The sequence below is a fragment of the Delphinus delphis genome, chromosome 13 (genome assembly GCF_949987515.2).
Source record: "Delphinus delphis chromosome 13, mDelDel1.2, whole genome shotgun sequence".
Taxonomy (NCBI): Eukaryota; Metazoa; Chordata; class Mammalia; order Artiodactyla; family Delphinidae; genus Delphinus; species Delphinus delphis.
In genome coordinates this window covers 23,079,612-23,092,123 of record NC_082695.1, presented here as the reverse complement: position 1 = coordinate 23,092,123, position 12,512 = coordinate 23,079,612, and the positions used below count along the sequence as shown (strand labels likewise).

Genomic DNA, 12,512 nt, shown 5'->3' with positions numbered 1-12,512 from the left:
AGATACAGAACATTTCCATCACTGCAGAAAGTTCCATTAAAGGGGCTTCCCTGGTGGTGCAGTGGTTAAGAATTCACCTGCCAATTCAGGGGACATGGGTTCGAGCCCTGGTCTGGGAAGATCCCACATGCCGCGGAGCAACTAAGCCCATGCCCTACAACTACTGAGCTTATGCTCTAGAGCCCGCATGCCACAACTACTGAAGCTTGCGTGCCTAGAGCCTGTGCTCCACGAGAGAAGCCACCGCAATGAGAAGCCCACGCACCGCAACAGAGTAGCCCCTGCTCACCACAACTAAAGAAAGCCCCTGTGCAGCAATGAAGACCCAATGCAGCCAAAAATAAATAAATAAATAAATGAAAGTTCCATTAGATAGCACTATTGATGATGATGATGATGTTGATGATAATGAAGATAACGATAATGATGCTGTGGGCACACAGTATGTGCTCTGTGTCTGTTTGTGGTCTGGGTCAGGAGAAGCACTTAGGGGTATCTCTGAAGGCTCAGAACTCCTGGGAGGACCTCAACTCCTATTCCTGGCCCTGCCTTCCCAGCCTCTGATATCCCCAGAGGTAACTGGGGCCCCTCACGTTAGAGGGATTAGGGCGAGAAAGGTGACTGGTGAGAAACAGGCAGGATTAGGGGCTAATGAGAGGGCAGTGGAGGAGCCCAATCTCTGCATGCTGCCCACCTGGCAGGACGTGGGTGTAGGTGGCAGCTGCAGGCTTTGCAGAAAGAGGCTGGAATGTGAAGTGAGGTGGGACCGGGGTGTGGAGAGGTACCTAACTGCTCCTGAGTGCACGTGGCGGGCACCCTGGATGGAGGGAGATCGGCAAAGGCAGCCCCCCTTCTCCTTCTGGACCCAATTCTATCAAGGCCCAGAGCAAGGAGGTGTCAGCGCTAACCCACATCAGCGTAAAGAGGTCCCAAGACAGCCCAGGGGTGAGGACCAGGAATGCCCTGGGGGTAGGGGACCTGGGACAGCACTGGGAAGAGGGGCTTGAGTTAGCCCAGCTGTTGGGTTCGAGGCTAGACCAGGGGAAACTTTCAGCCCATGTGGACCCCCTCGAGGCCTGGAAGATGCGGCCATGTGGCTGTACTGTGATCTCAAGCAGATGCACTCCTGGTTTCCTTATAAACAGTCATTGACAATGTGGCCTCTGCCCTCTCGGAGCTTCTGACAGCTGGAGAATCCCTTAGACGTGCATGACCCTTGACAGTCTATATATCTCAAAGGACAGGGAAACCTTCTGGGCTTCCCTCATCACCTGGCACAAGTGGTGGACGCCCCTCACTGATCAGATGTTTAAAATCCCAAGAAGCACCGTTACCGCCCCAAGGGCATCAACATGCCCCACCTCTCCCTTAGGACCCAGGGGATGCGAGGTCCTGGACAAGGACCCTTGTGTCCCCATGACCTCTGCGATGAGAAGGGAGGGCAGCAGGGTTGGGGGAACTCAACCCTTCCCCGTATTGAAGGTGAGGGACCAGCACCACAGGATAGAATTTGAAAGACAGGAAAAGCAGCATCAGCCCTGTGGGGAAAAAAACCTTTAGCAAGGACACCTTTCGAGTTCCATTTTTCTGCCCCAGTCTGTCTCCTCTTGAATATGGACATTTGTTGCAAAAAGACATGAGCCTCCCACCCCGACAAAGTGAATGAACTGTTTACTAGACTAAGTCCCTGACTCCTAGCCATCACAGCTGGGTGAGGGTGACGTTTGCAGAACCGTAGGTGCGGGGTCTCTTCCTTAGTGAGATGGGGAGACTGAGGGTTGGAGAGAAGGGGTGCCTGCAGGGAGCAGTCCTCACTCCCCCTGAAATCCTGCCTTCCCTGGAGGCCTGGGGAGCACTGAGGGGGGTTCTACAGGTACCTAGCCTGGACTCCCATGCCATGGGAAGCCAGCCTCTTTTCCTCCCAGCCTCTTCCACCTGGCAGGGGACCTCTGACACGCCCTCCCGTGTACATCTGCCTCCCCCACCCCAAACTATCCCAGAGCCAAGCACGGGACCTCACTTAATCCCAATTATGTAATGTGCAACCCAACAGCTGGCCAAGAAGGAGGCTCCTGGAGCCATGCCCAGGAGTGGGGGCAAAAGGCTCCGCTTGGTCAGGACCACAGACCAGACTTGGCCTCTGCCTGCAGTGGCCTCCACTCCTCCAGCCTCACCCAGCACCATGAGTGGCCGAGTCGGAGACCTGAGCCCCAAGCAGGCAGAGACCCTGGCCAAGGTGAGAGCCAGGGGAAAAGGGCTGAGAGGAGGAGGGAGGGCGGTGGCCGGAACACTGCCCCACTCTTTTGATTCAGCATGTCCTTGACATTGTCTCTTTGTCATCACCTCACTCAGGGTCAGGTCTCCCAGTGCCTGGTGACATCAGCCCTGTCCAGGGCAGAGGTTGAGGGAACAGCACCACTTCCGGGCAATAGTGTGGGTGCCAGATCAAGCCTGACTTCTCATCCAGGAGCCAGACCCAGAGACCTTTACCTGACGTGCCCCTCCCCACCTCCCCTTAGGTGGGAGCTGAAGATGGTCTGCTCTCTGACTCTGTTCCCTTTCCCTCCCCAGGACCCTGACAGATGACCTGTCTGTAAGAGCTGAGAGACGGAGCAGAGTATGTTATCCCCACGGTCAATGGGGAAGAGGACGCATAATCACTAACAATGTTTTTGTAGAAAATGGGATGGAAAAAAAGACAGAAGCTTTGGTGGGCTAACACATGAAAAGAACTAAGAATACATTCATACTCCAATCTACTTACCCACCCATCCACCCATTTATCTTTTCTTCCATCCATCCTTCTACTCCCACCCACCTGTCTGTCTACTCACACACCCATCTCTCCTTCTGTCCATCCACTATTCATTGATTTGTCCTTCCTTTTTTCCCATCCATCCATCCATTCTTTCTTCTTTCTATTTACTCACCCATGTATCCTTCCTCCCATTCACCTACCCATCCATCCACCCACCCATCCTCCATCACTGTAGGCCAGACTGCACTGGAAGAGAAGGAGGCAAGACGAAAACAATCACTGAGTCTGGGGCAAAGGCTCAGTGTGAAAACCTCTTCAATCAACGTCTCTTCCCAGTTCTGAGAAAATGTCCAGGATGTGTTGCCTGCCCTGCCCAACCCAGATGACTATTTCCTTCTGCGCTGGCTCTGAGGTGAGGGCAGAGGTGGGGGAGGTCACGGTGAGGGGGCAGTGAGAGGGCCCTTGTCCCAGCTGCTCCAGAAGGACCCAGGGCTCTCAGGATCCTACCATACCACCTTGCTTCACATGTTCAGGTGCAGGAGAGGGGAGGGGACAGGAAAGGGAGGTCCCACCCAGGCCCCCAGTGCCCTCCATAGCCCCCCACTGCCCTCCATAGCCCCTCACTGCCCAGGACCAGGGCAAGATGACTGCAAGGCAACCTCTTTCCCACCCCATGCCTTCTTTCCATCGTCTCACAGCTCAGAATTTCGACCTGCAGAAATCAGAGGCCATGTTCCACAAGGTGAGACCCATCCCCTCCCTGGAAATTTGGCGAGGGGCTTTGTGGGGGCAATCCCTGCCTCCAGCCCCTACCTCCAGCCCCTCCTCAGGGGTGCTGGGAGCCCAGTGAGACCTTACCACTCAACTCCCTTTCAGTACATGGAGTTCCGGAAGACCATGGACATTGACCACATACTGATTGGCAGCCCCCCGAGGTGAGCCAACACCTGCACAGCCCCCAGTCTCTTATAGACTTACCACCCAAGCAGTCTCTGGATCATCGGGACCGTGAGTGGAGGGTAGCAAAGACCATGAGTGTGCAGGCACCTCTCCTATAACAATTATGACTATTTCCTGGGGGCTTATGAGGTCCAAGCGTAAGTTAAGACTTTATCTGCATGATCTCATTTAATCCTCACAACCCCATGAAATGGGTACTGTTGTCCCCATTGTACACATGAGGACACTGAAGCCCAGCAATGGTTAAGCAGCCCACCCAAAGTCCCACAGCCCCAAGGTGGAGCTGGGATTTGAGCTCAAGCTTGTCTGTCCTCCAAATCCAGGCTCTTCAACACCAGAGTTAGCTCGTGGCTCTGAGCCCTCACCCCTAGGGTCTTGGTTAAAGCATCCTGTCTAGGTGGGAAAGAAACTTAGCTCACCAAGAAGTTGGGGAGAAGAGTCCCACCACCGGCATCTTAGTAAAGCAGTGGTCCTAGTTTCATTTGTGGAGCACAAGCTCTGAGTCAGGCACTGTGTGATCTTGGGGACTTTCCCTAACAGAGGAGAGGGAATGGGGCTCAGATAGGTGGCATCACTTGCTCAAGGATGCATAGGAGGGAAGCAGTAGCATCTGTTTTTGAACCAGGTCTGTGACCTTCAGAATCCATATTCTTCATCACTAAGCCCAACTCCTTTCCATGGAAAGGGACACAGGAGACATTGGGGGCAGAACTAAGGAGCCCAGAGGCCTCAAGCAGGCGCGGCTGAGACCTGCCTTGGCCATGTACCTGCTGTGAGCAAGACCTCCTCCTGCAAGCCCCTCAGTTTTCTTAACTGGACAGTAGAGCCGCCCTCTAGTAGAGGGACAGTGCTTGTACCACGCTGTGTGTTGGCTCAGGCCACGGCAGCCTGGTCTGGGTATCTCTGGGAGGTGCATGATGCCAAGTTTCGTGTGTTTGTCCATGCCCAGGTGATCCAGAAGTACATGCCTGGGGCCCTGTGTGGCTGTGACCATGTTGGCTGCCCTGTGTGGTATGACATCGTCGGGCCGCTTGACCCCAAGGGCCTGCTTTTCTCTGTCACCAAGCAGGACCTGCTCAGGACCAAGATGAGGGACTGTGAGGGCATCCTGCACAAGTGTGACCTGCAGACAGAGCGGGTGAGGCTGCCAGGGGATTTGGTCCCAGGAACACACCTGTGCTCTGCGCTGTCACAGAGGGCTCTGTGGTCAAACACCAGCTCTGCCACTTCCCAGATGGGTGTACTGGTTTTCCACCTTGGAAAGTGGTAACTTTGGTGGTGGTAACTTTGCCACCTTGGAAAGTTACCTCACCTCCCTGAGCCTGTTTCCTCACCTATAGAACAGGGACAATAATAATGTTTGCAAAGATTAAATTAGATAATGCAAGTATATGGCTGGCATACAGGGCCTGATTCATATTTCTCAGAATGCTATTACCTACTGTTATTCCCTCAGAGTCTTTGCCCCTGTTGTTCCTCTGTCTGGATAGCCCGACCTCCAGCACACACACTTCCCTCCCACACTTCCCTTGGCTCTCTCCTGTCTATCTTTCAGGTCTCAAACTGTCACTTTCTCTGAGGCCCCCATCTGGGTTAACGTGTGTTCCCACAGCTCCCATGTTGTCCAGCTCTCACTTCAGGACCATGGGGATCTGGTTGCTTGTCAGTCTCCCCAACCAGCCTGTGAACTCTTTAAGGACAAGAACTCTGGATTATTGAGCTACATGCTATACTTACAGTGTCTGGCTCAAAATAGCTGCTTAATAAATATTAGTTGGACAAATGGAGGAATGAATGGCTGAATAAACAGCAGTATGAAGGGATGGATGGGTGAACTGATGAGTGGGTGGGTCAATTAATGGGTGGATGGATAGACATGATGGGTGGATGGGTGGATGGTGGATGGATGGGTAGTAAATGCATTCACTGTTTTGTCCACTCATTCATCTGAGGGCAAAGTAGGAATGTGGGAGAAGCCCTGAAGGGTCATGTGCTGGGGTCACCATCTCCCAAGTCCTGAGCCTGCACCCTGATCCTTGCTCTCATCCTCACAGCTGGGGAGGAAGATTGAGACCATCGTGATGATATTTGACTGTGAAGGCCTGGGGCTGAAGCACTTCTGGAAACCCCTGGTGGAAGTGTACCAGGAGGTGGGGAAAGGCCCCTGGGCACCCCTGCTTGCTTTAACGACCAGCTTGGCCTGCTGTGACCTTGCTGCTAACTCAGAGCCAGGATCTGGTAAAAGGTGGTGGCCTTCCTGGGCCCCATCACTGCAGCTCAGGACCCAAAGATATGTTGGCTGGAAGATCCCACAGAACAGGCCTCAGGGACAACACTGTACTGAGTCCATAGGGGCCAGCTTCAGACAAACCCCGCCCAGCCCTGTCATCCCTAGCTCTGTGACTCAGGCGAGTCGCTTTATCCCTCCAAGCTTTATTTTCCTCACTTACAAAATGGGGATACTGATTGCACTTCAAAGGGATGTAGGGATATTTCAGTGAGTTGTTATGTAAAGTGTATACACAAGTGCTTTGCAAATAGCGTTTAATAAACAGTAAATGTTTTATTTACTATTATGTAAATTATTATTATATACTACCATTGTTATAACATTTGCTCTAAAAATGATTATTGTTATGTAATAACAGGTTATGGTTGCAATAGTCTGGGGTGAGATTTCCTCCAGGGGCCATGGAGGTGATGGAAAGAAGGGAAATCCTCCACAGCCCTCTGAATCCTCCAGAGGGGAGGTTGCAAAGGGAATGGGGGTAGGAGAAGAAGAGGTGTGGGCTCTCATGGGGTCTCTCTTGGTTCCACAGTTCTTTGGCCTCCTTGAAGAGAATTACCCAGAGACCCTGAAGTTCATGCTCATTGTGAAAGGTGTGTGGCAGGTGACTTCACTCCCCTGTGCCTCCAATTCCTTATCTGCACCCGGGGGACAATACTAGTGCCTTTTTCCCTGGATAGCAGTGAGGCAGATTGGTTGTTTGGCTGCATGCAAATCAGAGTGCCTGAAACAGAGTAACTTCTCCATAAATGGTAACTTCTGTGGTTGGCTTTACTGCAAGAAGAGGCAGCTCCCACCTCAGTTCTTCCAGGAATCCCCCGTCACCTTTCCCACCCATGTTGATCTCTCCCTCCTCAAACTGCTTCTGGCACTGGCAGCTGGTGCAGCCCAGTCTGGCCTTTCCTGTCAGCTGCTTTCTGGGGCCTCCAGTTGTCTTGTGTGTATTCATCCTGTTTTCCTTGGGTTGTCTGCTCGTTGAAGGCAGGGCCTCTGATTCTCCACTTCTGTTGTATCCCTCACAGGCCTGGGGCCAGGTGGAAACTCAATAGGTATTTGGGTGGTGGTTGTTTGGGTGGGTGGGTGGATAGAAAGATGGATATACGTTTGATGGGTGACTGGTTGATTCATTGCTTAGTTTTTGTCTATTTGGCCAGTTGTTTAGCTGGCTGGTTGACTGGTGGTTAGTTGGATATCTGGTTGTCTGGTTGGGTAGTTGTTAGCTTGGTAGACTGAGTGACTAGTTAGCATTTTGATTGCCTATGTGGGTGAGTGGCTAGTTGGCAGATTGGTTAGTTGGTTGGCTGATTTGTTGCTTGGCTGTATCTTGGATGGTTGATTGCTGGTTTGAATGGTTGACTGACTGGAAGAGGCGGTTGGTTGGGCAGTTAGCTGGTGGTTTAATTAGCTGATTGGTTTACTGATTGGCTGACATGTTGATTGGTTGTTTGACTATTTGGTAGGTTGGCTGTTTGATTGGTAGGCTGACTGATGGGTTGGTGAGAAGGTGAATTGATTGGCTATTTTTTGGCTGGTTTGCTGGCTGTTTGATTCATTGGATGATTGATTGGGTGGTTGGTTAGTTGGCTGCTTGTTGTTTTAGTTGACCGATTGGTTGGATGGTTTGTCAGGTGCAGGGCATTGGAACTTGCCGAGGTAACTCATTATTCCTCCACATTGTTGGCTATGACTGTTATGGAGAGAGTGGCCCAGTGGAATTATCTTTTCCCCATTATACTTGCTTATATCTCTCCAGCCACCAAACTGTTCCCTGTGGGATACAACCTCATGAAGCCCTTCTTGAGTGAGGACACTCACAGGAAAATTATCATGTTGGGAAATAAGTAATTCCAGCTCCATCCCCTAAGCTCTATGTATGAACTTTGGAGTAAGTTTGGTCCATCACCCCCTCCAGAGATCCACACAGCACCTAAAGTCAGAGGCTCCTCCTTCTCAAAGATGAAATGGGTCTTACACTATAGAGTCTATCCTGTTACTTCTGTCTTACTCCCTGCCATACCTCTTTGGTGACTAAAACCTCCACATCTTTCTCCTTTTCAGTTTCAGTTTGGTTGCTAGTCAACCTCTGGGCTATGGGCATCAGTTTCTTTTCAACACTCATCGCCTCAGTGCTTCTAAAGGCAATTTGGGCTGAGGAGGATGAGGAAGAAGAGCAGGAAGAGGAGAAGTGATTCAGAGAAGGAATGCTCAATAAGGGCGGACTGGATAAGTAAGTAACAATGCATCCATTTGATGAATGATTGGGCAGCCATGAAAAGTGATTTGATGTCATGGGAAATGTCATTAAGTTAAAAGAAAAATAGATTATAAAGTGGTGTGGATAGTATGGTCTTATTTTTATAAAAACAATATATTTCTAGAAGGAAATACAACAAAATAATTTGTGGTTAGCAAGAAATCAGGTGGTTTATAATTTTTTTAATATATTTCTAAACTTTCAGAATTACATGTATTATCTTTATAAGTGGGCAAAAAAAATGTTTTAATGATTAAAAAAAAAAAGAAATAGAGAAGAGAAATAGTTCTTAAACTCAGCCGGTGACCCTGAGCTTGGAGGATAACATCTCATAATCAGAATGGTCAGATCATCAAATCAGGAGATCTGAGGATCCAGGGGGATGGGGATGAAGCTAACAAATGCCTGTTTTCTCTCCCTTTCTGATACCTGAGTCTCTGCCTCTGCCTAGATCCACTGGGGTAGGGAGCTGGGTGGATCACAAGGTAGCCCCCAAATCCTGGAGCAGTGTGGGTAACTGCCACACTCCAGACCCACATCCAGGCCTCTGCCCCATTTGGTGGCGCACAGGGTTCTGTGCATTTGGCTGTGAGATGCCAGGCATTATGGTCTTCCTTCTCATCCCACTGGTATCTCCCATGGCCACAGCAGGGGATAACTTGAATTGGTTATAGGTCTGGGGCCATGGTGACACCCCAGGATCCAGAACACTTAGAGCTTTGCATAGGGCATGAAGAACAATAATGGGCATTATGATTGTGGTGATTAAGCAGCAGAGAGGGGGAGGTCCTTTCAAAGACCCAGGGCTATCCCTCTCCACCCAGAGGTCTGACTTGTGTATGCCACTTGCACACAGTGTGGCCCCTGACATGGTCCTTGACCTCATTAGGCTCCTTGAAACAATTAGACAACTCTAATTGTGACTGCTTATGACTGGGAGACCCTCAAAAATGTGCAAACCCATCAGCCAGGGAAAACATGTTTCCATAGCAACACAATGCTGGAAGACATTTCTGCAGCCTAAGGCCTGGGGGCCCAGGGAATGGGCCCTGGCAGCCTAGCTCCTGTAGGGCTTCTCCCCAAGGTCAGGTCCTCCTGGTAAGAGGGGGGCTGATGGGTCCCCTCCATGCTCAATAGTCCCCCTTCAACCCCTCTCCCCACAGACAGCTGGAAGGAAGGTTTGCTAAAACTCATCAGTCCTGAAGAACTGCCTGCCCAGTTTGGGGGGACCCTGACCAACCCAGATGGGAACCCCAAATATTTAACTAAGGTATGAAGAGCCCCAGAACAGGGGAGGGTAGAGGAGTAGAGCTCGGTTCCTTTCTCACCCTCTCATTCATTCCACAAATGTCTATGGAGAAACCCCTGTGAGCCAGGTATTGAGTTAGTCCCAGCCCTGCCCTGACAGAGCCCTCAGCAGCTGTGCAGGCAAACAAGAAATGGGGAAATTTTGACCCAGAGGGATGAGCTGGGAGGGGAAGTTCCCAGAAGAGGCCCTGATTGAGTATGGAGGGACACAGGAGGCTTCCCAGGATGGGGGGGATGGGTAGGGGAGGACAGGATGAGCAGGATACTTCCAGGAGATGGGGGAATATCTCAGGCAGGAGAAACAGCATGAACAATGCAAGAGGTGGGGAGCAAGCCCATCTTGCTCTGTGTCTGCAAATCAAATGTGGTGGGGAGATCCCCAAGTCCATGTACGTGCAGGACCAGGTGAAGACTCAGTACGAGCTCTTGGTGCAGATCAGCCGCGGCTCCTCGCACCAGGTGGAGTACGAGATCCTGTTCCCAGGCTGTGTCCTCAGGTAAGGAACAGGCCACCAACCCACCCCTGGCTGGGCCCTAGCCCCTCAGGGACCCTTCAGCCTGAGCAGTGACCTGTTCCCCTCCTTCCCCCAACACAGGTGGCAGTTCTCATCTGACAATGAAAACATTGGCTTCGGGGTTTTCCTGAAGACCACGATGGGGGAGTGGCAGTGGGCTGGGTTGATGACGGAGGTGCAGCTCAACCAGCGCTACAACGCCCACCTGGTGCCTGAGGATGGGAGACTCACCTGCACGGAAGCTGGCGTCTGTAAGTCTGCCCTGGCTGGGCCCCAGCCCTGGAAGGTTGGAGCCACCTGTGCCATGGTTTATAGGAAGAAATAGAGGGGTAGTGACCACTCCTCCACCAAGGAACATACACCCTAGGTCAGTGCCATTCATCCATACAGTCACTCTTTCGGTTCACACTTGAGAGCACCGATCGTGTGCCAGAAGGGGCTGAGAGCACTCAGGCCGCAGGACACAGGCAAGGGACAATAGGGCAGTGACATTCCCCAGGAGGAAGCTGGGCCTCTGAGAGGTAAATCAGCTTGTCCAGAGGCACACAGCTGAGTGTGGTACCAGGGTCCCACTTCAGCCTCGTGGTAGCTGCATAACCCTGAGCAAAAGTCTTACTGAGCGCAGGTTTGCTCACCTGTGAAGCAGAGGCTACAACTCCTACCTCTCGGGTGCCTGTAATGAGGCAGAAGGCATGCACAGGCCTCGCCCTGCACCCCACTTCATCAAGGGGCCTGGGAGGCCTCTGATGTTCTGAAATGCCCCCCTCGCATACCTATCATGTGACTGTCCAGGTGTGGACACAATGGGAGGCGGTGGCTGTTGTTCTCATTGCCAGTTGGTGCAACTAAAGCCAGGCTGGGCACATGCCAGGAGGAGGTCAATTTCTGTTTACAGGCCCTGCTCAGGAATGGCAGTTCCCATGGGGAAGGGAACAGCAGTTGGGGGAACTTGGTCCAGCTTGGCAAACACAACAGGTGGGAACACAGCCTGTTCTCCCCCATGGCCAGGGCGCAGGGAGTGTGTGAAGCCAGGCCAAACTACCTGTCTGTCCATCTATCCCCCTAGATGTCCTGCGCTTTGACAATACCTATAGCTTTGTCCACACCAAGAAGGTCAGCTTCACAGTGTAGGTGCTGCTTCTGGATGAGGGCATGCAGAAATAAGACAAGGAGCTCACCCCTGTCTGGGCAGTTCCCTCACTTCCAAGAGACCTCTGACTGCTTTCGGCCTATATATCCTACTCTTCCCCCAGAAATTGCTCAGTAGTCCTCTTGACTCTGTGACATTAGTAAGTAAAGAAACAGCTGCCTTGGGGAAAACGCATATGCTGTGGTCAGATCAGGAAAGGTACGAGAGGCACAGCTTTGGAGAATGCCGAGGTTGCAGAAAAGGAAGAAACAAGGGTAAGAACAAGTGGATGTCCCTGAAACCCAAAAAATAGGAAAACGAGTCTCCTAGCCTTTGTCCTCACTTCTGAGGCATTTGTGTGCATGAATTTTTTCTCCATGAGTTATCAGCAACCTGGGTTGGATGTGTATCTAAATTCTTTTTGCTGCTACTCCTTACATAGTATATGCTCAATATATACTTGTGAAGTTGAATGGAGGTAGGGAGCAAGTGATTCATGGGTGTGCAAATAAGAAGTACTAGGGGAGATTTCAGCACCTCGGATAGGGACAGAGCCCTGGAGGGGATGGACTCTCTTGGAGACCCAGGTGACCCAGCCCCCAGACCTATGGCAGTGGCTGCCCCCTTGGGTAGGTAGGAGCTGCCTAGAGAAGGCTTTGTCTGACTCAGCACACAGCTTCCCCAGCCCATCTCTACCACCCTCACTGCCTTCCCTTGCAACTCACAGCTTATATTTTAAGCAATTAAAGGCACTTTCCTAGAAGCAAAGGAAGTCACATCTGGCTCTAGCTGCTGCCTGGCGATAATAAAAAAAAACAGCTGTCATTCGTTGAGTGCTCTCTATGTACCAAACACAGTGCCAAGTGCTTTATGAGTTTAGCCCATTTCACACGCCTACCCTGAGGCCACGTATCATGGTCACCTATGCATAAGGAAACCAAGGCTCAGAGAGGTGAAGTCACTCACCCAACATCATACAACTCTTTTTTTTTCTTTTTCTTTTTTTTTGGCTGTGCCACACAGCTTGCGGGATCTTAGTTTCCTGACCAGGGATCGAACCCATGCCCTCTTAAGTGGCAGATCCAAGACCTGTTTTTTTTTTTCACTCCAAAGACATTGCTCTTAATTGCCCTATAATAATACTGCTTCCTAAGACCCTACTTTTACAGAGAAGGAGAGAAGGAATGACTTGTTTGTCCTAGATTGTCCAGTGGAAGTGTCTTGGATGTCACCCTCTCCAATCTCAGTTTGTGGGCAGAGGAGGTGTTATGCCCATTGGGCAGCTGGAACAATGGAGACCC

The 12,512-nt window shown here is 51.2% G+C and overlaps 1 protein-coding gene across 1 annotated transcript; it reads left to right on the top strand.

Annotated features, from left to right (window-relative positions):
- Positions 1–2,182: 2,182 nt before the first annotated feature.
- On the top strand, positions 2,183–11,213 carry LOC132436531 (SEC14-like protein 3). The gene is given in 13 exon segments (XM_060029449.1): positions 2,183–2,236; positions 3,095–3,170; positions 3,457–3,485; positions 3,578–3,674; positions 3,677–3,693; positions 4,668–4,856; positions 5,773–5,868; positions 6,538–6,598; positions 7,759–7,846; positions 9,427–9,529; positions 9,898–10,064; positions 10,164–10,333; positions 11,149–11,213. Coding segments are annotated over 13 exon segments (1,212 nt in total).
- Positions 11,214–12,512: the final 1,299 nt, after the last annotated feature.